This window comes from Trichechus manatus, unplaced genomic scaffold, assembly GCF_000243295.1.
Source record: "Trichechus manatus latirostris isolate Lorelei unplaced genomic scaffold, TriManLat1.0 scaffold00001, whole genome shotgun sequence".
In the NCBI taxonomy this organism is placed as follows: Eukaryota; Metazoa; Chordata; class Mammalia; order Sirenia; family Trichechidae; genus Trichechus; species Trichechus manatus.
Genome location: NW_004443937.1, coordinates 12501872 through 12515741, shown reverse-complemented (window position 1 = coordinate 12515741; position 13870 = coordinate 12501872). Strand labels below are relative to the sequence as shown.

The window sequence follows — 13870 nt, the reverse complement described above, 5'->3', positions numbered from 1 at the left end:
CAAAGGTGAACAATAAATTTCTTTTGGCAGTGAGGGAAGACGGGGAGATGGCTATCATTATGAACTAAAGGATTTAAACTTTTTTTTCTTTTTTTTTGGTATCATATATGCATGAATTTTGAAATAAATTGCAGTTATTATTCTTACTGATGCGCAAATTTTTCCATCTTTTGCCAATAGGAGCCTCTTCAATTTAGTGTCTGAGTCCTTTTGAAACAAGCCTAGTAGTCTTTGCCAGCTTCCCTGCTTTCTGGTACAAGATGTTCCATAACGAAAACCCTGGTCCTCAACCACGCTAAAACCAAAAAACCAAAAACTAACTCATGGCAACCCCATGTGTTACAGAACAGAACTGCTCCATAGGGATTTCTTGGCTGTCAACTTTATAGAAGCAGATGTCAGACCTCTCTTCTGCAGCACTGCTGGGTAAGTCTGAGCCAATCGCCTACCACTTGAGCAACCCAGAGACCTTCAACTACACCAACATTTGCTTTATCACATAATATACACACAATAGTCTAGGAATAACAATACCAACACAATCACCAATAAAATGATTGCTGAAAACAATTTAAAGTTTTTTTTTTTTTTTTTTCTGCAGCGCTTTCTTTCTTCAGAGTGTATGGGAGGTTAACTGCACGGATGGCTCCAATTCTTCAGGTCTCCCATCTGCCCCAGCCCTGGACTCTAGACCAGTGGCATATTAACAACAATGATGCAAGCAGAGCTTGAAAGGCACTGGCACATTGGTGCCTGTTCTTGACCCTCCATCATCCTCACAAGAACATAGCCGGGCTAGCCTGCTGGAGGATGAGACACATGGAGTCACCCTGTCCCATATCCTAGCCAAGGCCATCCTAGTCCAGCACCCAGACACAAGTGAGCCCAGCTGAGAGCGACCGGCTGATCCACAAATGACCAGATGGAAGGGTCACATCCAGCCAAGATCGGCAGATCCACCCAGACCACCTGGAGACTCGTGAGCAGTAAGGGTGCTGTCTAAAGCCACTGAGATTTGAGGTGGCTTGTCAGCAGTATTGTAGCGACAGGTAACCGACACAAAGTCTACATCATTTGGGTTGAACAGTCAAATTACCATGTTTTCAATTCACTCAAAACAGTTTCTGCCAGGGTGGTTATATCACCAACTTGATACACAGGATCAGTTGTTTCTTTCTTTTAAAGAATTACTTTTTACAACAGAATATTGTTTGGTAATTATACATTTACAAGATTGCAAAGTCAAATCTCTAGAGACTTGCCTCTCTCTCTTCACTCTTTTCCCTCCGTCCACCCATAAGCATTAAAAAAAAAAAAATTATGGTTTATCCTTCCATAAAAAAAAAAGCAAAAATATATTCGTATTCCTTCCCTTTTCAGATAAACCATAGCACAGTGAGCAGACTTTCTTCCACCTTTCTTTCCTTGCTTATAATCTATCCTCGACCCTCATTCCTCTTTACAGCTCCACAGCACTTCATCATGTGAATGTACTAGAGTTCATTCACCCAGTCTCCTCCTGAGGGACACTTGGGCTGGGTCCAGTCTTTCATATTACAAATAGTGTTGCAAATAGTAACCTTCTGCATATTTCTTTTCATAATATTTTTGCCAGTATTATTAAGATACATTCCTAGAAATGGGATTGCTGGGTTAAAGGTAAACACATAAGGCAATTTTGCTAGATGTTGCTAAATTCCCCTCCTTACCGGTTGTACCAATGCCTGAGTCTGTCTGTATCTCAGGGCCTCACCAATTAACATGTGGTCAAACTTCCGGATTTCTGCCAATCTGACTCGTGAAAAATGATATCTCAGTTTGGTTTTATTATTTTCTTTCGTTGCTGTTGTTGAGAATATACACAGCAAAACATACACAGGCATACCTCAGTTTATGGCACCTCGCAGGTGGTGTTTTTTACAAGTTGAAGGTTTGTGGCAAGCCTGCGCTGAGCAAGCCTATCGGCATCATTTTTCCAACGCTATGAGCTCACGTCATGTTTCTGTGTCACATTTTAGTAATTCTCACAACATTTTAAACTATTTCATTATTATTGTATCTGTTATGGTGATCTGTGATCAGTGATCTCTGATGTTACTATTGTAATTGTTTTGGCGTGCCACCAATGGTACACATATAAGACAGCGAACTTAATCGATAAATGTGTGTGTTCTGACTGTTCCACTGATCGGCCGTTCCCCCAACTCTCTCCCTCTCCTAGGGTATCCCTACTCCCTGGACATGACAATATTGAAATCATGCCAGTTAATAACCCTGCAATGGCCTCTAAGTGTTCAAGTGAAAGGAAGTGCCGTTAAATCAGAAGCTAGAAATGATTAAGCTTACTCAGGAAGGCATGCTGAAAGCCGAGATAGGCTAAAAGGTAAGCCTCCTGCACCAGATGGCCAAGTTGTGAATGCAAAGGAAAAGTTCTTGAAGGAAATTAAAAGTGCTACTCCAGCGAACACATGAATGATAAGAAAGCGTAACAGGGTTACTGCTGATATGGAGAATGTTTTAGTGGTCAGGACAGAAGATCGAATCAGCCACAACATTCCCTTCAGCCAAAACCTAATCCAGAGCAATTCTATGAAGGCTGAGACAGGTGAGGAAGCTGTAGAAGAAATGTGAAGCTAGCACAAGTTGGTTCATGAGGTTTAAAGAAAGAAGCCATCTCTATAACATAAAAGTGCAAGGTAAAGCAGCAAGTGGTGATGTAGAAGCTGCAGCAAGTTATCCAGTTGATCTAGCTAGATAACTGATGAAAGCGGCTACACTAAACAACAGATTTTCAATGTATATGAAACAGCTATACATTGGAAGAAGATACTATCTAGGACTTTCATGGCTAGAGAGGAGAGTCAATGCCTGGCTTCAAAGCTTCAAAGGACAGGCTGACTCTCTCGTTAGGGGTGAATGCAGCTGGTGACTTTAAGTTGAAGCCAGCGCTCATTTACCATTCTGAAAATCCTAAGGCCCTTAAGAATTATGCTAAATTTACTCTGCCTGTGCTTTATAAATGGAACAACAAAGCCTGTACGACAGAACATCTCTTTACAACATGGTTTACTGAATATTTTAAGCCCACTGTTGAGACCTACTGCACAGAGAAAAGATTCCTTTCAAAATATTACTGCTCAATGACAATGCACCTGGTCACCCAAGAGCTCTGACAGAGATGTACAAGGAGATTAACGTTGTTTTCATGCCTGCTAACACAACATCCATTCTGTAGCCCATGGATCAAGGAGTAATTTCAACTTTGAAGTCTTATTATGTAAGAAATATATTTTGTAAGGCTATTGTTGCCATAGATAGTGATCTGGGCAAAGTAAATTGAAAACCTTCTAGAAAGGATTCCCCATTCTAGATGCCATTATGAACATACGTAATTCATGAGAGGTCAAAATATCAACATTGACTGGAGTTTAGAAGAAGTTGATTCCAACCCTCATGGATGACTTTGAGGGTTTCAACACTTCAGTGGAGGAAGTAACTGCAGATGTGATGGAAATAGCAAGAGAACTGGAATTAGAAGTAGAGCCTAAAGATGTGACTAAATTGCTATAATCCCATGATAAAATTTTAAAGGATGAGGAGTTGCTTCTTATGGATGAGCAAAGAAAGTGGTTTCTTGAGATGGAATCTACTCCTGGTGAAGATGCAGTGAACATTGTTAAAATGACAACAAAGGATTTAGAATAGTACATAAATTTAGTTGATAAAGCAGAGGCAGGGTTTCAGAGGACTGACTCCAATTTTGAAATAAGTTTTACTGTGAGTAAAATGCTATTAAACAGCATCACATGCTACAATGAAATCTTTCATGAAAGGAAGAGTCAACCGATGTGGCAAACTTCATTGTTGTCTTATTTTAAGAAACTGCCACAGCCACCCCAGCCTTCAGCAACTACCACCCTGATTAGTAAGCAGCTATCAACATCGAGGCAAGACCTGCCACCAGCAAAAAGATTATGACTCGCTGAAGGCTCAGATGGCTAGCATTCTCTTTTTTTCAAATTTTTTTTTTTATTGTACTTTAGATGAAGGTTTACAGAACAATTAGTTTCTCATTAAATAGTCAGTACACATATTGTTTTATGACATTGGTTAACAACCCCACGACATGTCAACAGTCTCCCTTCTCAACCTTGGAGGACCTTTGTTTTTTTTTGGTGAAAATATACATAGCCAAAGATACACCATTTCAAAAATTTCTACATGTCCAATTCAGTGACATCAATTACATTCTCCCACTTGTGCTGTTATTCTCACTATCCTTTTCCAAATTATTCCATCACCATTATCTTCAACTCACTGTCCCATAGGCTTCCCATCAAACCTTTTGAGTTGCTGTTGTCAATTTGATCTCACATAGCTAATTTTTTTTTTTTTGTACTTTAGATGAAGGTTTACAGAACAAATAGTTTCTCATTCAACAGTTAGTACACATATTGCCCTATGACAATGGTTAACAACCCCATGACATGTCAACATTGTCCCTTCTCAACCTTGGGTTCCCTATCACTAGCTTTCCTGTCCCCTCCTTCTAGTCCTTGTCCCTGGACTGATGTACCTCATTAGTCCCATTTTGTTTTATGGGGCTGTGACGGCTAGCATTTTTTAGCAATCATTTTTTAATTAAGATATGTTCATTTTTTTTTAGACACAATGCTATTGCACACTTAACAGACTATACTACAGAGTAAACATAAGTTTTACATGCAATGGGAAATAAAAAAAAAATTGTATGACTCACTTTATTGTGATATTTGCTTTATGGTGGTGATCTGGAACCGAACCCGCAATAGCTGAGGTATGCCTGTACCAATTCAACAGTTTCTACATGTACAATTCAGTGACACTGATTACAATCTTCAAGTTGGGCAACCATCCTCTCCCTTTTCTGAGTTGTTCTTCCCCCATTAGCATAAATTCACTGCCCCCTAAGGTTCCTGTCCAATCTTTAGAGTTGCTGTTGTCAATTTGATCCCATCTAGATAGTTCTTAAAAGAATGTAATGCTCCAGGCAGACATTTTTTACCAGTTAAGCTAAACTATTCTTTGGTTTTAAGAAGACTTCAGGGGATATTTCTGGTTTAAGGTTTAAAGATTATCTCAAGGCAACAGTTTCAGGGGTTCATCTAACCCTCATGGCTCCAGGATGTCTGGAGTCCACAAGAATTTGAAATTCTCTTCTGTATTTCCCCCTTCTAGATCAGAATTCTTCTATGGAATCTTTGAAATGATCAGTAATGATAGCCAGATACCATCCAGTTTTTCTGGTCTCACAGCAAAGAAGGCAACTGTTCATGGAGGCAATTAGCCACACATTCCATATTCTCCTCCTATTCCTGACTCTCCTTCGTTTGTTTCAGAAGAGACCAATTGTTGTGCCTTGGATGGCCACTTGTAAGTTTTAAGACCCCAGGCACTACACGTAGAACTAGGAGGTAGAACAGCAACACTAAACACGTTATTAGGCCAATTAAGAGGGATGTCCCATGAAACCATGACCCTAAATCTCCAAACCAAGAAACCAAATCCCATGAGGATTTTGGTCATACTTAAGGAGCCTCAGCAGCTCCTCTTTTGTGGTTGTTGTAAATATATCTATCACACAACTTTTGCCACTTCAACTTTTTACAAGTGTACAACTTACTGATAGCATTTACAATAATTGGCTGTGTAACCCTATCCTTAATCAGTGCTATTTTTCTATCACTGATAACCTCCTCTTTCCTCCTCCCTCCTGCTCCTGGAGACTACCAATAAACTTTGATCTCTATATATTTGCCTTTTCTTGTCTTTTTATATAAGTGAGGCCATACAATATCTGTCCTTTTGTGACTGACTTATTTCACTCAGCATAATGTTTTCAAGCTCCATCCATACTGTAGCATGTATCAAGGCTCCACTTCTCCTAATGGCTGAGTAGTATTCCATTGTAAGTATGTACCACATTTTGTTTATCCATTCATCTGTTGATGGGCATTTAGGCTGTTTCCACCTTTTGGCTACTGTGAATAGTACTGCAATGAACACTAGTGTACAAGTTCTTTTTGAGTCTCTGCTTTCAAGCTTTTGAGTATATACCTATGAGTGGAATTGCTGGGTCATATGGCAGTTCTATGCTTAGTTTTTTGAGGAACCACCACACTGTTTTCCATAATGGCTGTACCATTTTGCATTCCCACCAGCTATGGGTAAGGGTTCCAATTCCCCAAATTCTCGCCAACATTTGTTATTATTTTCTTAATCTTAGCCATGCTAGTGGGAGTGAAATGTTATCTCATTGTGGTTTTCATTTGCATCTCTTTGATGGCTAATGACGCTGAGCATCTTTTCATGTATCTGGCGACCATCTGAAATGGTCAAGTCCTTTGCCCATTTTACGACTGGATTATTTGTCTTTGTTGTTGAATTGTTGAAGTTTTATATATATTTTATTTAGTTATTAGGTTCTTGTCCGATATATGGTTTCTGAAGATATCCTCCCAGTCGGTAGCTTGTCTTTTCACTTCTCTGGTAAAGTCTTTCGATGAACAAAAGTTTTCAATTTTTATAAGGTTTCATTTATTTATTTTGTCTTTTGCTGTTTGTGCTTTTGTTATTAGATGATCCACGGTTAAAAGCTAGGCTTGACAGTGTTGCTCCTTCATTTTCTTCTAAGAATTTTATGGTTTTAGTTTGCACATTTAGGTCCTTAATCCATTTTGAATTTGTTTTTGTGTATGGTATGAGGTGTGGATCCTGTTTTCTCAGTGTGGTTTTAATTTGTATTTTTTCTTGTAATAGAAAGTTTTAAAAATCCTTTCTAATTACGTTGTAACCTGCTAGTATTAGTTCTTAAGTAATTATCACAAGACTTCCTTAAAGAAATAACACTAAGATGGAAGATTTGTAAAAAAAGTAAAAAAAAGAGGCCCAGCAAGTGAAAACTATACACATTACCATGATTTAATAAATACATCAATGCCATGGTTATTGTTGTAAAATTCTACTTCTGGAAAATAAAATATTAAACTCATTTTGTATAGTGCCACAGGTGAGCACATATTTAATTACGAGAACCTGCCCTTCACATGGTACTCTGTGAGGCAAACACAAAAGCCCCAATAACACTTTTGATCATTCCAGAAATGATAAAACACATTTTCACCAATCATAAGTACCCCTTCACCTCGATTAGAATTATTCCAGTTGTGATTTTTGGCAGTAATGGTGCCAGTGAGCATGTTACTCTTCCTCTAGAATTTTACTATGTAACCTGAGGTGTAAGATCAAAAATGAAAGGAAATGATACTTTGCCACAAGAACTGAATGATGTACAAGTTTACCTTTCCATTTAGCAACCAGCTTAGGATCTGAAATTGTGAAGTTTGGACGGCTTCTTGACAGAATACCTTTTCCAAAATAACCCTTCCAAGAAGAGGGGAAAAAAAAAAAAGTTAGTTCATGTTTAATTATAAATGTCTAAGCTGAGCTAAGTAACTACTTCACAACAGGTTCACCCCGTTTTTCATAGCTTTACATTTTACTTTGATTATCTAACGCTTACTATAAAGATCTTCGTTTGAAGACTACTAATAAGGTTTTAGTACCCCTCATTCATCTCACAACAAATGATTTCAGTCTGTGTCTCATGAGCTGAAGGCACAGGGTAGGTAGAGGCAGAATTTCTTCTTACCATGTGATCAGGAGCACAGCATACCTGAGCAGGGGACCTGTCTGCTACTCAGGTACAAAAAGCTTCTTAAATTCTTTTTTTTTTCCATTTTATTGTGGTAAAATATATGTAACATAAAATTTGTCATTTTAGCCATTTTTAAATGTACAATTCAGGGCCATTATGTTCACCATGCTGTGCAACCATCACCTCGAATTCTTTTTAATCCTAGAATTGAACTACTCCTCTCCTTCCTGCCCATTCCAAAAACAACATATATAGTTTATATAAACTGTCTAGAAAAGGCACATTTATACAGATAGAAAGCAGATCCGTGGTTGCCTCAGGCTGGGAGTGGGAGGAGGGATTAAGTGCAAACAGGTACAGGGAACTTTCTGTGGTGATGGAAATGTCTGAAAACTGGACTGTGGCGATGGTTGCATAACTCTGTAAATTACTACAATCCTTGAATTGTACACTTACAATGGGTGGATTTTATGGTATGTAAATTATACCTCTACAAAGTTATTAAAAATAAATGCCCCCAGCAGTTTGAATGGGCTATGGGAAAAACAGACAGAAAGAAGGAAAGAAGGGGAGGAAGAAACAAAGGGAGGGAGGGAGGGAGGAAGGAAGGAAAGGAAGCCAGCTACCAGTCTCAACCTAAACCTAGCACTGCTGCTGGAAAATAGGAAAACCTAGAGCTCGTCTTACCTAAGAAGTCCCCAGCCAGGAGAGAGAGCAGATAAGGAGCTGGAGTACATTCTCAACTCTCATGTCATTTGTCCGTAAGCCAGCAATGGCTCCCCAAATTACAGCCATGGGAAGGGAGACACTCCTACAAGTGCCACCACGACGCTTGCCCGCTGCCTGTATACCCTAATCCCAATTCTTCATCTTGTGGTGATGGAAAGGTTGTTCTCCCACAAAGGTTAGGGAGCTGCAGCTCTGAAGCATCAGCTTCAAAATCGATTCATGGAAAAAGAAAGAAAAAAGTCTAGAATGATATGCCCACTCTGTGGTTACCTCTGGGAACAGGAATGAGAGTGAGGGGGAGAATGCCCACTTTTTACCATTACCTTTATATAAATGGCTAGATTTTTTTTTTTTACAATGAACATGCATTGCTTTTACAATTGAAAGAGAAAAAAAGGTCAATCCACTGGCTCTACTTCATTGTTGAAATATAGGTTCACAGGGGCATCTGATCAGTCATTTCGTTATCGTCATAACGTATGGCTCTGGGCACCCGATTCACACTGTACTGTCCCTACACTGTACCAAGCTGCGAGGGAAGAGTGTGCAATGTTTATGGTTAGTCGTGGGGCTGGGAGGGGCAGGGAGGAGAAGGAGAAAGACAGCTTGCTCAGAGTTGTCAGGAATCAGCCCCATCGAGGCTGCGTGTACTTACCTTCCCATACAGCTGCTCAATAGCCTCTGCATTCCTCACAATTACATTGTTGTCCATCATTTCAGCATGGTACACTTGGAATTCTTTCTTAGGAATGTGGTCCTGACCGAAAGGGATCGGAAATGGAGACTCATAATGCTCGTATACTTTTCTCTTCCTCTTTGGGGCACGGAAAACCGCTTCTGCCATTTTCCCAAGCTAATTGCTCTTTAAAGAATAGACAACAAGGAGGAGGAAACAAGATAGTCAGTCAGTAACTACACTGATCAACAATGAGGACACACTGATAAACTTTGTGGTCTGTGAAAAAACACCGGAGTATTTATGAAACAGTGAACTAAAAGACACAGAGTAAGAACATTCTGTACGAGCAGTGCAAATCACCTTCACCTAGACTACGTCATTCCTCACAACAACTCCCAAGAAGTCAGTGGTGGACTTTTCACTGGGGAATTTTATCTATCATCGATAAAAGAAGTGAGTCCAATCCTTCTTAAACTTTTCCAAAAAACAGAAGAGGAGGGAACACTTCCTAAGTCATTCTATGATGCTAGCATCACCCTGATATCAAAGCCAGACAAAGACACCACAAGAAAACTACATACCAATATCCCTTAAGAAGTCTCAACAAAACACTAACAGGATTATACTCCATGATCAAGTAGGATTTACCCTAAGAATGCAAGCTCAACATTCAAAAATCAATCAATATACACATTAACAGAAAGAAAGAAAAAAACCTCAAGATCATCTCAATTGACTCACAGAAGGCATTTGACAAAATCCAACACCCTTTCATGATAAAAACACTTAACAAGCTAGGAATAGAAGGAAAATTCCTCAGCATGATTAAGGGCATTTATGAAAAACCCACAGCTAATATCATACTCAATGTAGAAAGACTAAAAGCTTTTCCCCTTAAGATCAAGAACGCCCACTCTCACCACTGTTACTCAATATTGCACTAGAAGTTCTAGCCCAAGCAATCAGGCTAGCAATAAAAGGCATCCAAAGCAGGAAGAAGGAAGTAAAGAAGTCAGTGATGTTATTTCTAATTGACAAGACTGAGGCCTAGGTCACAAGGCTAGGTCATCTGAGAGCAAGCACAACAGGATTTCTGCTATGCCTTTTTTACTTTTACTCTCTCAGTCAGTCAACAGACATTTCCTGAGTACCTATCTGGGGTTCCTAATAATCATCGGTGCTAGCAATATAAAGAGGAAACCAAAGGAAACCCTGTCCTCAAAGAATTAAATTTAATGAGCACTCCATTTTCCAATAAAGGACCTTAAAATATACTTCTAAAACCTTTCAATCATTCCCTCCCCCATCCCCCTGCCTTTTTTTTTTTTTTAACAAGAAATTTAAACAACAAGACACCTGACTTGAAGGGAAAACTATCTAGGATTCATTTCTCTTAGAGAAATTCATCCCTACTTAAAGACAGATTGCCCTACATGTAACAGTTATGTGCAGAAAAAGTTATAAAATTGTCCTTGGCTTTACAATGATAAATGACAAACATTAAAGTTCTCCAATAGAACAAGGTATGCAAGGATTTTTACGTCGTTTTTTGTTAAACAGTGACAGCAAAATAACTTACTGGAATATAAACATAAGAGCTGAATGAGTATGCCACTAGTAGGGAAAGGGGGTATTTTCACAGAACCAGAATTTCTCCCCATCCCATCTCCACTTGATGTTGATCAAAACATACCATTGGCCGTTTAGTTAAAAAAAAAAAAAAAAAAGGAATATGCTTGTGCACGTACACCAGTTACGTCATGTACAATAAAGGAATGGGGAAGGGGAAAAATGAAATTGAGAAAATTATACTGTCATAGTCAGGATGTGGTAGAACCGAATTGGGTTTCTAATTGAGAATGTACTCTTGTTCTGTTGTAGAACGGAGTTCTGGAGTAAAGTATCAGGTTCCCTTTTTAGTAGACACCTCCTGTCTGCTGCTGGAACACATCAATTGTATCTTCATCCTTCATTTCTTACTGTGCACGTGTGTCTGTCTCATTGATTGCCTGCCTGTAAAATCGGGATCTGATCTGCCTCACTGACAAACCCTGTTGTTCACAACAGGCTTTCATTAGTTTACTAAGTGGTATATGCCTCTTTATCTTAAACTGCACCACAGAACCATCCTCCCTGCCACCTTCAAATTAATATGATCGTTGTTCTCAGTCTTGACTCCTTCCTTAGGTTTTTTTGTCAGCCATGGTCTTGAGTGCTGGAGTCCCCTCAGCTGCTGCTTCACAAAAGAGGTACCAGGCCCACACTGAACAAGCACACAAGCAGCACCAGGAATCAATCATTCCCCAGTTTTTCAGTAATAAAAACAATGACAGCAGTGACTATCACTTAAGGGTCTGTGATGTACTGCCCAGTGTTAGTGCTGAAGAGCAGGGATTTTGAAGTCAGAATGCCAGGGTTGGAATCCAGCTTCACCACTTTGCCACTGACCTTGAGCAGAAGTTACTTAATCTCTCTGTGCTCTAGTTTCCTCCTCTGTGAAATATGGACAAAAATAGACTCTATGTTGTCCTCAACATCCATAGACTGCTTAGAACAGGATCTGCACATAGTGAGCATAAAGTATGTTTCTGCTATAATAATTATAACAGGGTGAGCATTATCAACACCATTTTATAAACGGGGAACTACATGTAGGTTAGAGAGATTTGCAAAGGACCCTGTAAAGTGGTGGAACTGGATGACCTCAGGTCTGTTGAACTCCAAAGCCCATGATCTCCCCTCTGGGTTTTGCTGTATGCTACAGCCCTGTCTGTCCATTTCTGTTGGTAGGCTGTTTCTCAAAGTTAGAGGGTGTTATGGATTGACTTGTGTCCCCTCAAAATGTATGTTGAAATCCTAACCTCTATACCTATAAACATGACCCTGTTTGGAAACTGGGTTTCTTTAGTTATGTTAATGCGGTCAAATCAGAGTAGGGTGGGTCCCAAACCTAATCGCTTCTGAGTTACAGAAAGAGGAGAATGGACAGAGACACACAGGGAGACGATGAAGACAGGTGATGGAGACAGATATATTTACAAGACCAGAATGCCAAGGATTGCTGGCAGCTACTAGAAGCTAAAATAGACAAGGAAGAGCCTCCCCTAGAGCCATGCCCTGAATTCAGACTTCTAGCCTCCTGACTGTCTTATATAGTGGCGGAAGATGAGCCCCTCAGGTTGCAAGGCACTCAAAAGATGACTGGGGAAGAGCTGCCTCTTCAAAGTAGAGTCGACCTTAATGACGTGGATGGAGTTAAGCTTTCAGGACCTTCACTTGCTGAGGTGGCATGACTCAAAATGAGAAGAAACAGCTGCAAACATTCATTAATAATCGGAACATAGAGTGTACTCAGTTTGAATCTAGGAAAGCTGGATGTCATCAAAATGAAATGGAATGCATAAATATCAATATCCTAGGCATTAGTGAGCTGAAATGGACTGGTATTGCCCATTTTGAATTGAACAATCATATGGTCTACTATGCCAGGAATGACAAACTGAAGAGGAATGGCATCACATTCATCATCAAAAAGAGCACTTCAAGATCTATCCTGGAGGCGGGGCCAAGATAATGGAGTAGTCAGACACTTCCAGTGGACCCTCTTACAACAAAGACTTGAAAAAACAAGTGAATTGATTATATATGATGTTCTAGGAGCCCTGAACATCTAAGGCAAAGTTGAGGAACCAGACTGACTAGCAAGGGGAGGGAGAGACGGTTCAGAAGCAGCAAGGAGTTGCCAGACCTGACCCGGCGAGAGCCTGAACCCTTCAGGACTGAGCAGCTCATGGGTGAGCGGTGAGGCAGGCAAACAATGGTGCTCGGGGGGCATGTCTTCCCCACCGGGAGAGACCCAGTGCCAGAGAGTCTACTTGGCCACCCAGAACCAGTGAGAAGCAGCCCTGGATCGGTGAAAGGAAAGTACTTGCGTACGGCCTATTGCGTGGGTAAAACCTCTCTCTCATTTACCTCCCCACTCCCTGCTCTGCACTGGGTCCTGGACTGGCTTCAGCAATTGCCAAGTCCCCTGGGCTGGAAGTAGGATCCGTCATATGTCCTAAGCCATTCTCCTGGCCTTGGAGAGTAAACAAATTAACAAACAGGGGAAAAAATAAACTGCCAGCTCCCCTAAGCCAGGAACCCAGGGTAGGCACAGCTCCTTTGCCTAGGCACAGGCATAAGGGATCCACGGACTTTGAGTGTCTTTCCCCCTGCAGACACTTGTGTGGGCCCACTTCAACAGCGTAGGTCCTCATTACTGCAGTACAACAGGGTATATACCTGAAGCCTAACTTCAACTGTTTCAGCTGTGAAGTGGCAGATTCCTGATACTTGACACTGCTCTGCCCATTAAGCAGGGTCTTCACCTACCCACATCAGGGGCCTGAGGACTGGTGGCTCCACCCACACCACCTGGCCACCTGTGATAGGGGCCCAAGAATAAAAGGTGCCCCCAGTCCTTACAGCCAACAGCACTGGGTGGTCACAGTCCGGCTGCAAAACCTACCCACCTATGTGCTCTAGGGAACAGGGAAACGCCTTCCTCCTGGACACTCGGGGGCTGCTGTCAGCCCCCTGCCTTGCTCAGAGTATGTCCCCCTGCTGCAGCCAGATGCCTGTGTCTACACCAATCACCCATGCCTGTCTAGAACTGTAGGTGAGAGCCTACACCACACACTTGGTGGCTATCTACCTGGGCACCTGAGCTGAATCCATACAGGAGGAGTGGGCGGACTCCTGAGCTCACATACCTAGTAACAGAT

At 40.8% G+C, this 13870-nt stretch overlaps 1 protein-coding gene and 1 pseudogene across 6 annotated transcripts in view; both read right to left on the bottom strand.

Moving 5' to 3' along the window:
* The window catches only part of TSEN2 (tRNA splicing endonuclease subunit 2), a 69302-nt gene that overhangs the window by 43995 nt on the left and 11437 nt on the right, over positions 1-13870 (bottom strand). For 3 of the 6 annotated variants that reach the window (XM_023740142.1, XM_023740113.1, XM_023740208.1), the window contains exons 2-3: positions 9081-9287; positions 7341-7422 (exon numbers count right to left, since the gene is read on the bottom strand). In XM_023740142.1, the coding sequence (XP_023595910.1) occupies positions 7341-7422; positions 9081-9269 (271 nt within the window). In that variant the 5' untranslated portion in view covers positions 9270-9287. Of the gene's footprint in view, positions 1-7340; positions 7423-8383; positions 8450-9080; positions 10416-13870 lie in introns of those variants that run through there. The other 3 variants (XM_023740059.1, XM_023740253.1, XM_023740290.1) reach the window with 2 other exon arrangements.
* Positions 10812-11382, bottom strand: LOC101348305 (small ubiquitin-related modifier 2 pseudogene; annotated as a pseudogene).